The sequence below is a fragment of the Brachycentrus maculatus genome, unplaced genomic scaffold (assembly GCF_059751285.1).
Source record: "Brachycentrus maculatus isolate JH-2025_06_01 unplaced genomic scaffold, ASM5975128v1 h1tg000102l, whole genome shotgun sequence".
Taxonomy (NCBI): Eukaryota; Metazoa; Arthropoda; class Insecta; order Trichoptera; family Brachycentridae; genus Brachycentrus; species Brachycentrus maculatus.
This window is the reverse complement of record NW_028280856.1, coordinates 1,278,957-1,294,614: the sequence shown is the minus strand read 5'-3', so window position 1 is coordinate 1,294,614 and position 15,658 is coordinate 1,278,957. Positions and strand designations below refer to the sequence as shown.

Here is a 15,658-nt window from a genome sequence, read left to right as displayed (position 1 = left end):
CATTGTGCCCCCGAATTATCCATATAACTATACTAAAATGAACCATCAACAATCAACCAAATAAAAACTAGTATTCGATCATTATTACTTATAAATTTAAAAGAGCCATATGTAGGTGTTTATTTGACTATGCAAATGTAAAGATCGAACATGTGATTTCGATAAAAAGGTCAACAATTATATATTTTTATCTTGGTGACAAGTGCAAGGTTTTATGGTTACATAAGTATACAAATATTGAACGTTTGAACAGCAAAATGTTTATTTTGTCCCCAAATTACAATAACAAATCGTCCAAATTTCTTATTGACACAGCTTTTTAATGTAAGGAATAACATTTACGTAATTCACGATATACAGCAATACAATATATTTTTTTAAATGTTTTCAATTCAATTCAAACCCTTATCCGCACCCCAATGGTGCATAGGGTACTGCATCATATAATATAAACGCAGTGTTATCTTGATCATTCACACATGAAGGAAAGGTGATCAACCCTCCGCTTCAGGTACAAGTTCAGGGTAATGTAGAATAAATATTGGAGTGAAAAAATCACTTATATTTATTTGACCCCCCCCCCCTGAGAATCGAACCCGGGATCTCTAGAACGGTAGCCGAGCGTGCTGACAATTACAATACGGAGGCGGACAAAATGTACCTATGTTAAATGTACAGCTACCCTCACTGATAGTTACTATTACCCGCCTTATTATGGAGTTAATATTAAAAATCTATTTTAAAAAAGAAGCATCTTTTTCCTACAAATTTTGTTTTTAATGCTAATCATCTTCTTTTTTTATAAAACATTTATTGTAAAACAACAACTTTTCCAATACAATTTTTACAAAAGGTTAAATTATATTGACTGAGTTTTGTAGTTTATTTTTCTTGGGGAAAATTAAAAATTCCTTTTTGAGATATTTCAAGAAACCATTATTTCCCTCTCGGTAAATTGAGTGTGTCTTTTTCGACAAGAAAAAAGTGTCTTATGCAAGTATTTTTTAGTAGATAACAAATATTAGTTTTAAAAATTATATAAAAAGTGTGGTTTTTAAACCCGTTACAATATTTTCACGCACTCATGAGTAGTATCAAATTATGTTTGGCCTGATTTGTTTATACTATTCAAATTTAGTGTCTATGCAAAATTTCTACTAAAACGCACAAATTTTTAACCTTTTCATACAGAATTGTTTCGTTACATATTTTATTTTTCTTTTGTGTATTCGCTTTTTTCATCAATTTGTTACGGCCACCCTCAGTTTTCCAATAAACTTGATATAAACTATGATTTGTATTGTATTTTCGTGAAGATTTTGGGGTCTATCTTATGGGATCCTGTCTTTAATATATCCTGCCCAAATTATTATTCGTCCTTATTTTTTTTTAAATATAACTTTGGTTACTAAACGTACATATTAAAGATTTATATTTTCCCCTCTGAAGTTGATTTTTGTAGACACTAATATTACTTTTTGCTTATTATTAAGTATTCGTTCTCGAAAAGGTTGAAATGAAACATGATATATCAAAATATCTAAACCAAATTCCCAGAGTGTCAAAATACTCATGAAAAAAGTGTTAACCTTTCTAATTCTCAAGTAGAAAAAAAAAACAGTAAAATCATCAAAACTCCTAAACATTTTTTTTTGTTAAATTCACATTTATCGTCAGTATTTTAACGTCTACAGTATAGGGACAATGTGTTCATAACTATTTAAATATTTTTAATTTTATTAACTAGTGTATTTAAACATAATGTCAGATTATAACCGGTTTGTGAACATTTTGTAAGTTAAATAATTTTACAACATTTTCCAAATACTTGTTCACAAAATCTGGATTATCTCCAATTACAGGAGTTATTTTCATATTATTTTTTGACATCTTATCAACTCATCTTCTTCATCTTTGATGAGATGTCAAAAAATATATACATAAATTAATTTTAGTTTATTATTTCTAAGTTAAATTATTTGTCTTAAAGTGTGAATAAAAGCAAAATATAAATTACTTAATGCTTTTGATATTTAAATACGAATATTTACAGCCAATCCGTTAACTTAAAGATAACTCATTATTTATTCTTGTAATTGATGCTGTTAAGAAAAATAGATTTTTAAATATATAATATGTAACTCCGATTCATAAGATTCCTCTAATCTAACTTTCGCCTTAAAAAAATTAAATATCAGCACCTTTGAAATGGTATTTAACAAAAATATGGCACTGTATAAACTATCCAATATTTCTTTTAATTTTAATTAATATTTTTATCACAGTGTTTAACATGTATAGATATAAAGGAATCGAAGAGTGTACGAGTATGTCAGGACAGAAGAGTGTGGCGTTCCATCCTCTCTGCCTACCCCTGCGGGGAAACGGCGTGATGGTAGTAGTGATAGTAGTAGTTGTGTTTAACAAAAAAAAACAATTATAAATTGAACTGCCGAATGAAAAATTGTATTTAAAAATGTGTTTTGTTGTTAAAACCGTTAATTTATGAATTTCAGCATTTACAGTGAATCAAAATTAACTCTAAAAACAGCCAATAAATCACTTAATATTACTCTTAATAATACCGGTAATATATGAGAAATATAAAGTGCACTTAAGAATACTTAAGGTAGACATATTTCTTGAGAACATACCAACGGCAAGCAAGTTTCAAGTCAAATAAAGCTTCCGTACTTATGTACATTCCAGACAAAAGTCATTAAACCTTCAAAAATGCTTACGAGTCTGACATTTTCATATGGCGCACACACATACGCGAAATTTCTTCGTATTTTCGTGTTTTGACGACATTTTTACGATCTATTGTTGAAAATGAGCTGTCTTCCTCGTAAAGGAGACAACCAACTAATAAAATTCGCTCAAAATGGCCGATAACACAGCAACCATAACTAGAGATCCATTTACAACGTTAAATTCATTTTATACATTAATTACTTAATTTTCAAATCAAACATTGATTTTAAGAGTCTAACAAATTGTATTATCGGGTTGCGGTCCCGTGGTTAGTGTCGCGGACTATTATGTCAGAGTTTCTCGATTCGAATCCACTGTACTACAATTTGATATCTATTTCTAATAATGAGCCGCTTATTCTCACAGAAATAGTATGAAATTGAAATATTTTTGTAAATAATAAAAATATAAATATTTCTTTTTTTAATTATAATAATCGTATTTCAAAAAACATAAATATAAATTTCGTGACAATTCTTTCGCCTTGTTATGGCATTTTCAAACTAATGTGAAGATTATATGGACTGAGGTTCCTTATATAGCTATACCTATACAATTCTACCTACCTATTCAGTTTACAAGGCAAACATACAATTATAAAATGTAAACCTAGTAAAATAGTATCGATAAAATATATTATCATAAATCAATGATTGTTATTAGATTTATGTAAAATGTAACCTCCAAATACGTTAAAAATAATTTCATTAATCAATTCAGCAGTCACTTTGTGGGATAAATGAAATTATGGTAACCTTAAGCATAAAGAGTAAATCCACTCACGAGTAGGCATAGGCTATGAAACTTATAAAGTTGAAGCCTGAGTAGGGACATGATAAAAGGTGTTGCATAAGCCGTAGCTAGATTTCAGAGTCACTTGGACGTTGGGTAATTCAAACATAGAAAATAAAAATCTATCCCACAACGTTTCACAATAGATTTTAAGAAATTGTGGTATTTACCAAGTAAAACTTAAATAAAAAGGTTAAAATAATTCAAATAAAAAAAAATGTTTCAGATTATATTTAATATTTTTTGTTACATTTTAAATATAAAAATCCCGTTTAAACCCACGACAGTATGAACATAAGTCCCTTCACCTCATTTATGTGGGTGTATAAAGCGAAGTCTTAGTATTCATAGACGAAACATAGTACGCATTTGCTGTTAATGAATAATTTATTTTAAAAACCAGTAAAGTATGATGTTTTTTCTCTGTAGGTAAATAAAAAATAAACTGCTTGGTGTATGTATGCGTCAGTGCAATTCGCCCCAGAAAAATAAACATTAAAATGAATCCTCAGACGCAGATAAGCGGGTCGATGCACTCAGGATCCAAATGGTTGGCGCATTTTTATATCATATTAATAATAAAAAACATTGATGTGCATGCACAATTCGCTCAGATTCAATACTGCATTCATTCACCCGTCATACGATGTAATACGTATTCACGTGTATAGGAAATAAGTGGTTTTTTTTAAATACTCCGTAAATACCACTATTTCTATAAATCTATTGTGATACGTGTTTCGATGCATTAAGCAAATTTTAAAACAACAGATTTTAAGAAAAAATTGGTATTTTCCATGTAAATTGAAATAAAAGAATTAATAGATATTACTACAAAGTGACTACCGAATCTAATTAAAGTGATTTAAAATTACAGGATTTTTTTTTAAATTAGGTAATGAAAATAAAAGTATGGTTTTTTAAAACTACACAGTTGTAAAAGATCACATTTGTGAGAAATTTTTGTAAACATGACTAGTTTCGAGGACTACAGATGTTCTCATAAACAGGTGAAAATATAAACTGTTGAGAACATCTGTAGGTCTCGGAACTAAACGTGTTAATTACATAAGATTTCATATTTAAATCATCATGTTATTCCACAACGTTTATGCAAAATTAAAAAAAAAAACTATTATTAACAAAGCTAGAGAATAAGACTAGGTACCATAGTATGAGATAATATTAAAAAACGTGAATTTGATGAGGTTTGTTTCGAATATAAAAAAATCCCAAAAAATGTAAATATAATTATTTTCCTAGTGGACTAGCGCTCCTTTCTACATAACGCCAGCCAATTAAATGAGCATTTTTTTGTTATTTACAGAAAAATAGCAACATTTAAATGTTTTTAAATGCTGTAGAAATTAATAAAAATTTCTAATGGGTAAAAATAACCTTTTTATAATCTTCTCGCTGCTCATATAATACCTTTACGTATACATGTAATTCAAACTTTATTTTTAGTTTGTGTTTTTGGATAAATATTTGGTCAGATATCAATGCAATTCATGAAATATTAAACCGCAATCTAAATATTCTTATCTTTTACAGACGAAATGCGTAAAGTCAATGCACTTATATCGTCCAATGAACACATCAAAAATGGAAAACCATGTTCGCACACTTGATTTTTTGCCCACCAATGTAAACGTTTTATGTACAAGGAGTTTAATAAATAAATCAATAAGCGTTGAAAACCTTCCCATTTAAAATTGAGTAAAGTAATAAAACCTCAAATTGAATTCTAAGAGTAATCTCAATTTGCACTTTTCGTGTTTGCATAATTGGTTCATAAGTGTCAAAATCGCTTATCGTTCAATGACCAGATTTATGGCGCCACCAATACTGAGCACAGAAAATATTGCGGGGGCAATGGCTTCGTTGGATACGAAAAAAGATCTTAGCGCATAATTAATATAATATTTATATTTATCGATCATTTTATAATAAATTCACTTGTTATTTTTTATTAGCCAACCGCAACAAAATAATGTTTCACGAGATAACAGTTTGATTGACGGAAATAATTGCACTAAATTCTTTGTTTTTCTGTTTTTTTTATCTTTATTTTTTTAATTGGCACTTTTAACTACCAGGAAATAAGTTCAATTGTTTTTTTGTGATAAGAATTGAGCCCTGAATATTATTATTTTATGTATTTGATTTTTCAAATCTCAATGTATTTTTTATCACAAATGTTGTGATTTATGTTTGTAGGAAATATTAAGCTAATTTTTTTTTAATATTATATTTTAATATTTAAAATATTGGCTTTCGAAGAAGATCCTTGGAGATTGCCTGGTTACACAGTATGATCATGTTCTCTGCATCCTATGCGCCCACAATACCTCAAAACCTTTTTTTCTCCCTTACTCAAGACATCTGTTACACCCAGGTCTCCGTGAATGCGTGAACTCTTTATTTTTTTTAATTAATATTTTACTCAGTAAATACTACTTTTATGGTATTACTAATAGTGGTATATACCAAGTAAAACATCAATTAAAAATGGATATATTTTACCACAAAGTGACTGCCGAATCAATTAATGAAATCTTTATTTTTTCTCTAAGGGACACTAAGACCATCTAAGCATTCGCATTTCAGCAGTTTCTAGTTGCCTTGAGTAGGTGAAAGAAATATATATATATATAAATATATATATATATATATATATATATATATATATATATATATATATATTTATATATATATATATATATATATAAATATATATATATAATATATATATATATATATATATATATATATATATATATATATATATATATATATATATATATATATATATATATATATATATATATATATATATATATATATATATATATATATATATATATATATATATATATATATATATATATATATATATATATATATATATATATATTATATATATATATTTATATATATATATATATATATATATATATATATATATATATATATGTATATATTTATATATATATATATATATATATATATATATATATATATATATATATATATATATATATATATACACACATATATATATATATATACACAAATATATTTCGAAGTCCTATGAAAGAGTTTAGGTAGATCTTGTTTGCAACGTGGTATCTGAAATTTTGAGATGTTCAAGAAAATATGTATCCAGAAAACTTTGAACTTTGAGAAACAAAAATACCTTTGTGACAAAGGATCATCAACTCAAAGAGAAACTGTAAATATCTATGTTGAGTATTTTAAAAATATTTGCACACGGCAAAAATGCGTTTAGCATCCGAAACGCTTTTGTCATCGCCGTAATAGTACTACACGAACAAAAATGATCGAAAAATGCCAAAGTAAGAGGGGCGATAACATTCTGTCTGAGTTTACACAATGTCTGGGAGGGAAGGCATTTGCGGCGTGGCATAAATACGTACAATGTGCATGTGTGCTTATAACAAAGGATAATGCGGTAAAATACTAGTTTTCCGGAATGAAATATATTTTAAAATCTTTTATTTTTTTATCTATGATTCAATATTTTTATCCATTGTTTGAATATAATATTTTTTGTAATAAATTATATCACTCACAAATACGAACAATTAATAATAATTGTAAGTTCCTCTCCAGCACAAAAGCTTAGTCTCTTTATTGGAAAGATCAGTGTTATTAATTTTAAGATTGTAAAGTAGAAATGTCAGGATAATGATTTAAATTATTATAAAAAACTCTTGTTCCGATATTAAATTAATAAAATTCCTTTATGTTAGTTCTTATTTTTATAAATAAGAAATTTCGGTTGACTATGGTGCCCTCAGTTGAAAATTTATATTTAAATAAATAGCTTTCAGCTTATATTTTGCTTGGCTATGGGCTAACGACCAATCGACAAAAATGTTCGCTATTTTGCCCCATTTTCATTCGTTAAATCGAAACGTATTTACTACTTTCATATTTTTCTGAAATTTTTTCATATTCAAGTCTTTTTTCAGGAATTAAAAAGAAAAACATTTTAAAATTTGACATTGTAATAGGAAAATATCAAATGTACCCAAAAAATAACATATTACGAATATTATATAAATAAAATATGTTTAAATAAAAGTTTTTAGACTTGTCCATCTTGCATTATCATATGTTGAAATGCAGGTATGACCTTGCCTTCATGTAACTAACGATCAAGTAAAGACTGCATCTATGCAATGTAATACCCTATGCGCTATTGGATACGTATAAGGGTTAAAATAATAACGATTTTATCATACTTTGTTCATGATGTACATATTTAGTGAATAATATATTTAGTAAAATGCTATATTCTGACGATATCTCTTTATTTCAAATATTCTTGCTAACGCAGCATTGTCTTATTTACTATTAGTTTAATAATTATACTACGCAGAAATTCAATTCAATTCAAACCCTTATCCGCACCCCAATGGTGCATAGGGCACTGCATTATATAAACATAGTGTTATCTTGATCGTTAACACACGAAGGAAAGGTGATCAGCCCTCCGCTTTAGGTACTAGTCCAGGGTAATATTGAGTAAATATTAAAGTGAAAAAATCACTTATGTTTATTTGACCCCCCCCCTGGGAATCGAACCCGGGACCTCCAGAATGGTAGCCGACCGTGCTGACCATTGCACTACGGAGTCGGACTACGCAGAAAATGCAACTAAATATTAATTTTTAATTAAGGGGGTTTTCTCAGTTTTCAACAAAGTTGCGCCACTGGCAGACTTGTAAAAATAAAACGTAATGCTGAAAAAACGATGCCTAAGTACACAAAAGGACACTAACCTGAGTTGAAACGGGGCAACGAAATCATATCGCGTTGTTTGGAATACCACACACTGTACCTAACTCGGGAATTTGTCTCAAATTTTTAATTAAAACTTTGCGAGGTGCTTTATTTGATAAAAGTTCACACACAGATTTGAAATACGCGGAAATTTTTATGAAAACGGAGGTGTTTTTCAAAATAAGCTCGAGTTTAATTCGTATAATATTAAAAGTTATTTTTAATTTATGTTTTACTTATAAAATATAATATAAAACCCTTATCCGCACCCCAATGGTGCATAGGGCACTGCTTTATATAAACGCAGTGTTATCTTAATCGTTTACACATGAAGGAAAGGTGATCAGCCCCCCGCTTCAAGACCATGTTTTACTTAGTAAATAATAATAATAAATCCCTTATCTGCTCCCAAATGGTGCATAGGACACTGTGTCATATAAACGCAGTGTTATCTTGATCGTTTTAACACATGAAGGAAAGGTGATCAGCCCTCCGCTTCAGGTACCAGTCCATGGTAATATTGAATAAATATTACAGTGAAAAAATCACTTAGTAAATACCACTACTTATTAAAATCTACTGTGACACGTGTTTTCATGCGGAATGCATCGACCGATCACCTTGCCTTCTTATAATTAGCAATGAAGAAAATACCATGTCAATAGGACTCAGTGTCCTATGGATCATTGGGTGCGAATAAGGTTAAGCAAGAAACATAAAATATTGGGGATTCTGTTATCTAATTGAATGAATTTCCCCCTTCAAGCATTGGTAATAATAACTTATAATTTCATTAATTGATTCGGCAGTCACTTTGTGGCAAAATCTATCCATTTTTAATAAAAGTTTTACTTGGTAAATACCACTTTATCTTAAAATCTACTGTGACACGTGTTTCGATGTATTCCGCATCATCATACGGTGTTTGAAAATGATGCGGAATGCATCGAAACACGTGTCGCAGTAGATTTTAAGAAATAGTGGTATTTACTAAGTACAACTTACATATTAAAAAAATCCATATACTTCTTTATCTTCGCTTAGATGTCAAAAATAATGTGACATAAATTAATTCATAAGTAAATTGCCAATACCCAAAGTAACCAGCTGCCTTACATATCGCTCACTCCTTTCAAGAACGTCATAAATCAAAAATCGTCAATTTTCAGTTGTGCATGTTTTCGGAATGCCCAGAAAACGTACTATATCCCAGCAAAAGCGGCATATTTTTAACTTAATATTTACCCGCTTCAGGGCAGAAAGTATTGTTTTTGCATTTTGAAGAAAAGGTATTGTTTAATATTTTTTTTTAAATATACTAAATATTTTTCAAATGTAGAAAAAACCTTCAGGTTTTACCTAAAAAGATCTGTTGCACAGTAAAAAGTTCAGTAAGTGGCTTGATATTTATTTTTAATACATTGTATTATATTTTTTAACTTTAAAAACGTTCTCCTGAAAAATTAAGTATTTTGATTTATGACGTTCTTGAAAGGAGTGAGCGATATATAAAATAAAACCCATTCGAGGATCCAAAATAAATGATCTGAGAAGGTACTTTATGGAAAGACATATATCTAGTGATTAGTCATATTTTCTTATTTTGTTTTTGCCTTGTGTTTTTTTCTCATTTGTTATATTTTCTCATTTTGTAGTCGTACAGGAGAAAGTGACCAACTAACAAAACGTAAAATGTTCAGGAGTGCCATTTAAGTCACTTTTGCTCGGCGAGAAAATAAACATCGATGCTGTTAGTCATTTTTAACAAGTCAATATATTATACTTACAATTTACAATCGTTTTGGGTTTTTTTTCAGGGCAATATTAAGCTAGTAAGAAATCAAATCACGTTTTTGTAAAAAATGCACTTGGTCACTTTCTCCTGTATGACTACGATTTGTTTATTTTAAATATGCTTCTTATGCCTATTTATTATACCTGTTTATTGTTTTTATATTTTGTCGTATTTTAGTATTAGTTTTGGTTATTTAAAAAAAAAACCTTTTTTGTTACTTTATTATTTGTGTTCCAGTCTTGTTAACCGTAATCCCATATCCCAAAATGAGAAATAGAAATTACTCATCGGGAATATTATATGTATATATGACTTATGTATGTAATGTGTTTAGAAATAAATAAATAAAAAAATTAAAAATCTTTTTTTTCCAGCCGGGCGAAACCGCGCATCGCGCCGACCGGCGGCCGACGGGCCTACTCCGAGGCCGAGCTGCAGATGGCGCTGCGCGACATCCAGTCCGGCCGGCTGGGCACCAGGAGGGCGGCCGTCATCTACAACATCCCCCGCTCCACGCTCAGGAACAAGGTGTACAAGCTGGCCGTGGAGCGCGAGCGTGAGGCGCGCCTGCCGGGCCAGCAACTCTCAGGTGCTGCCGATAGAGGTAACACGGCAAATGAGAGCACTGATGACCTAGAAAGAAGTACTGATGGTCTGCGCTAAAGAACTGAGCACGTTTTTATGATCTAGACCAGGGTGGAGAACCTTTTCATTTCGAAAGGCCACATTTCGCTCACTCCTTTCAAGAATGTCATAAATCAAAAAACTTGATTTTTCAATAGAACGTTTTTGAATTATTTATTGTTACTGCAGACAGTAGGTAGAATTCCATTTTGAATTGTTGGGTAATATAATATATCCCAAATAAAACACGGTTTGTTTGATTGAATTCTACATTTATTTATGTATATGTTAATACGTGATGCGTTTCGTCTTCTTAGGACATTACCAAACGTTTGCGTTTGATAATGTCCTTAGAAGAAGAAACACTAAGTGTTTGATAATGTCCTAAGAAGACGAAACGCGTCACGTATTAACATGTACATAAATAAATGTAGAATTCAATCCAACAAACCTTGTTTTATTTTGGATATATTACCAAACAATTTAACGTTTTTAAAGTTTAAAAATATAGTAAAAGTATTGAAAATAAATATAAAGCCACTTATTGAACTTTTTACTGTGCAACAGATCTTTTTAAGTAAAACCTGAATGTTTTTTCTCCATCGGAAAAATATTAAGTTTATTAAAAAAATAATTAAACAATACTTTTTCCTCAAAATGCAAAAACAACACTTTCTGCCGTGTAGCGGGTAAATATTAAGTTTAAAATATGCCTCTTTTGCTGGGATAAAGTCAATTTTCTGGGTATTCCGAAAACATGCACAACTGAAAATTGACGATTTTTGATTTTTGACATTCTTAAAAAGAGTGAGCGATTTGTTTATCTAATTCAACATAAGACTGCGTTTGTAAAGAAAAATAACTCAATCCATTGATTACTTCTCAAGTTTTGAGGTCAAAAACACACAGAACTTAATTTTTTACGAACTTCTTATGCTTCATACCGTATTTAGTTTTTTTTATTGACAAAGTTAAAAGGCTGTTAAAGAGCCATGAGGCTGCAGGTTCCTGACCTCTGGTCTAAACGCTTTTTGCTTAATATTATAAATATATTATTTCCTGAATTTATGGTATAACACAGGCCAACACACATTTTGGTGCCCGCGATTGTTTAACTGTTCCTAGTTAATTTTTGGCTGCATGATCTGAAAAAGCAATTTTATCCGGATATTCCATAATCCTTGATATCGATCTTCTATAGTTTATTATTTAGTCCTGATGCAATCTTTAACTCCTGTTCTTCACTAAAATCACCCAAGTTTTCTGGAAAGCGATCTAGGTGGTTGTGGTGGTTATGAACTTTTATGCTCGTGTTACAACCGAGAACTTGAAAATTTGAAAGCATCGAAAGTTAGTATTGAATGTTGCATGGCTTCATTGCTATCCATCGTGATTATCAGTACCTACTTCTGTTGATCTAAAGATGAAGAAAAAAATACGAATTGCAATTTCAAAAAAATAAAGATGATTTGAAAATTATTATTATTTACATACATTGACTACAGTGCTCAATTTTGATACGCATTAATGTTTATAAATATTTATATCTAGCATGATTTCTTTTTGTATATTTTTTATAAGTAGTATGTTTCTTATTTTAAATCTAATATTTTGTTTTATTTTTGTTTCAGCAGATGACTCCAATGATGTAACCGATGATGTTGATGATGATAAGGATTCTGTAATGGAAGAAGATAAAGAAGAAGAAAGAGAACCATCCAGGCCATTACTCTCGATGGAAGACATCTTACGGTACTCCCAAATGGAGAATTCCAGCTATGGTCAATCTGAGAATCTTCGTTCGTTATTACAAAAAGGGCAAAAGTTTTACGATTTGGAGAGCCCGAAAAGAGAAGCGGTACCGGAGCCATGGCCAACGCCAGAACAAAATGTTAATGCTTATTTACAATCACTCATGATGGCCAGCGGTCTAGGAGCGCCGATGGCTAAACCAGAAGAAAACAACAGTGTCCCTATGATGCCAGAAATAGTTAGACTTCTGGCAGAAGAGAGACACAACATCTTAAAAGAACAACTTATGAAAAGAGAAAACCTCAATAACGGGAAACAAAATGAACTCTCTGAAGATGATTTAGCAATGAACAAACGAATTTTATCTCGACAAAGTTCTTCGGCAAGCTCTGTTATTACTAAAAATGACAGAACGACACCTGTGCGCAAAACGGAATCACCCGATGATGAGGCGATGGAGGTAGAGCATACGGGAGGAGAATCTAGAGATTCACCTTCTAATGTTATTCTCAAAATTCCGTCCTTCAAACCCCTAGTGCAGGGAGCGAGTTCTGGTAAGAACGGCGGTGACGCCTTCTCCGGTCCAGCTACACCTCCACATGCTACGTACTTCAACCGCAGCCCTCATCAAGATGTTTCTCCTGTCTCCCGTCCATCGGACCGCCTTTCTCCGTCAATGGGTCACATGAAAGGGATGTTTTCTTTGAAAGACGTGATTGCAAAGAGTATAAGTCAAAAATTTCAACAGCACGGCCCTCCGTCAAATCACAACAGTGACTTGAGCCATTTAAAAGTTAACTCTTCGGCAATGGACGCCATGGAAAGCTTAAACGCTTTTAAACGTGGAGGAATGACCCCACCCGTAGGCCAAGGAATTTCAGTCATCAAAAATCTGACTACTCACGACTTGACCAGAAGTTTTGGATCAAATAACTCTGGGTCACAGAATCAACAAAATAACGCTATAGGTGGAAAAGGTACACGACCAAAAAGAGGAAAGTACAGAAACTATGATAGAGATAGCCTTGTTGAGGCCGTGAAAGCTGTTCAAAGAGGGGAAATGTCAGTTCATAGGGCGGGAAGTTATTACGGAGTTCCACACTCCACACTCGAGTACAAAGTTAAGGAAAGACATTTGATGAGGCCGAGAAAACGAGAGCCCAAGAACCCAAATCCGGATGATAAATTACAAGCACTTAGCACCAGTAAACCCACAGACATTCCAGGTGCTAGTGTTTTAAGATCTGAAAAACCAAAAATTATGCAGAAACCCCCCACTAAACCCAATTTTCCCGCTAGTTCTCCAAACGGGATGAAGATGCCACCCATATTCGATGGTAGCAGTTTAGGTCTCGGCTACAATCCCTCGCCGTTTCCTTTCTGGCCGCATGCGCCACCCTTTCCCGGCCTTCCAGTAGAATTTTCACCCAGGAATCCTGGAACCTCCGCTTCATTTCCTCCCAACCCGGAATCATTTTTTGCCTCTCAAATGATGCAAAGATTGCAAGAAGAGTCGGCGAGGCTGCCCGGGCCGACCAGAAAGGATCCTCTCTCGGAATCAGCGAGAGAAATGGCAGAGCTCTACGAAGGAGCTGGTGGAGCTAACGGATCGTTTTTGGAGGGAATCATCCGATCAACCCTTGAAAGGCCTGGACAAAGGAGTGGGAGCGGTGAAGGGGAAACTGACTCTGGAGAAGCAGGTAGGAGACGCCTGAGACCTGACGATTTGCTACTGGCCGAAGAGATGCGGGAAGCAGCGAGGAGACTTCGCGCCAGAGAAGCCACCGCACCGACCCCTCCGACTCAACCTCATCCATCGTAGAATAGCGGCGATTGCAGATTCATCCCTGACTTTCCGCAAGAGCGCCTGCGCGGTTCACCGTAGTAGTAGTGACTTGTAAAGTAATCGTAAAATATAAATATATTTTTGACTCGGTGTACTGGTCTGACGTGACCGAGCGCACTCTGCGGTGGAGGAAGCTAACGAAGGACTCGAAGTGATCGATTGACTCGCAGATTACTGAATTGTCACCCTTCGTTGTGTTCATATAGTTCGCCTGTGCTGGTGTTGATTCCCCATCGGCTCGAAGGAAAGTCACTCTTTCGTGTACACGCGATATTTTTGATGTTCTATCTCTCTTGAAATTATACATTTATCCAAATTACATTTTGAAAAAAAGTGTTAAATTATATGCATTTGTAAGTGTTTGGCGTTCAAAATTATACATAATCTCTAATATTAATGTACGTTTGGTGTATTCGGCTGAAATAATTGTATTATATTTATAGTATTATATTATATAACATAACCAATATTAATACGTTGATGTTCGTGTAAAATTAATCCAAATTTATCTATGTGTCTTGAAAGTATTGTATACCTCACCGAACATTACATTAAATTAGATATTCTTTAAAAATATTCATATTTGATCGAATATTCGGTAAAGTTTGTATCTCGTATTGTATTTACAGATTTTTTGTAAAACTACATAAACAGTTACGACCGCTTTCGAAGGCGAACTAATACTCTAAAATATTATGAAAAAAAAATATTTTAAAAATTACGATCATCGGGCAGTGGTCTGATTAAAGAAAAATTATGTCTATCTGTGATTTACCAAAATTTTGAATGTATATTTTCTCTAAAAATATCTTAGTGTCAGAGAAACTAGCTGGTAGTTTACTTATATTTAGCAAAAGGAATCAAAGAAACTTATTAACTGTAAATGAGGGCAGTGGGGCGTTTTGTAAAAAGTAAAAACAGAATCTTTAACTTGTTTTTAATTAAAACAAAGAAGTGCAATTAGATCGATTAAACGGTAACATATTTGTTATATTTACACCATTAATTATATACATATATATAATGTTAGTATATATATCTATATACCTTATGAGGGAGATTGTTTTTGTTTTATAACGGAGAGATATAAGATTGATTAAGTACTGGTAATTACGATGTAGCGTCAATATTTCAGATTTCAGGAGTAGCGTGGAAGAAATTATAATGAAAACTTTTCTTGATATCGCACGTCGATAAAATTATCCTTTAGCGATTTGAATGTCTTATTTTGAGTCTTAAATAAGAATATTTCCTGCTGTGATTTTAAAACTTAAACAGTTTAT

The 15,658-nt window shown here is 31.8% G+C and overlaps 1 protein-coding gene across 18 annotated transcripts in view; it reads left to right on the top strand.

The window, feature by feature from the left end:
- The window catches only part of Eip93F (Ecdysone-induced protein 93F), a 127,462-nt gene extending 112,754 nt beyond the window's left edge, over positions 1–14,708 (top strand). For 10 of the 18 annotated variants that reach the window (XM_088258729.1, XM_088258730.1, XM_088258741.1 and 7 more), the window contains 2 exons: positions 10,528–10,757; positions 12,409–14,708. In XM_088258729.1, the coding sequence (XP_088114855.1) occupies positions 10,528–10,757; positions 12,409–14,351 (2,173 nt within the window). In that variant the 3' untranslated portion in view covers positions 14,352–14,708. The remainder of the gene's footprint in view (positions 1–10,527; positions 10,758–12,408) is intronic. The other 8 variants (XM_088258731.1, XM_088258743.1, XM_088258744.1 and 5 more) reach the window with 2 other exon arrangements.
- Positions 14,709–15,658: the final 950 nt, after the last annotated feature.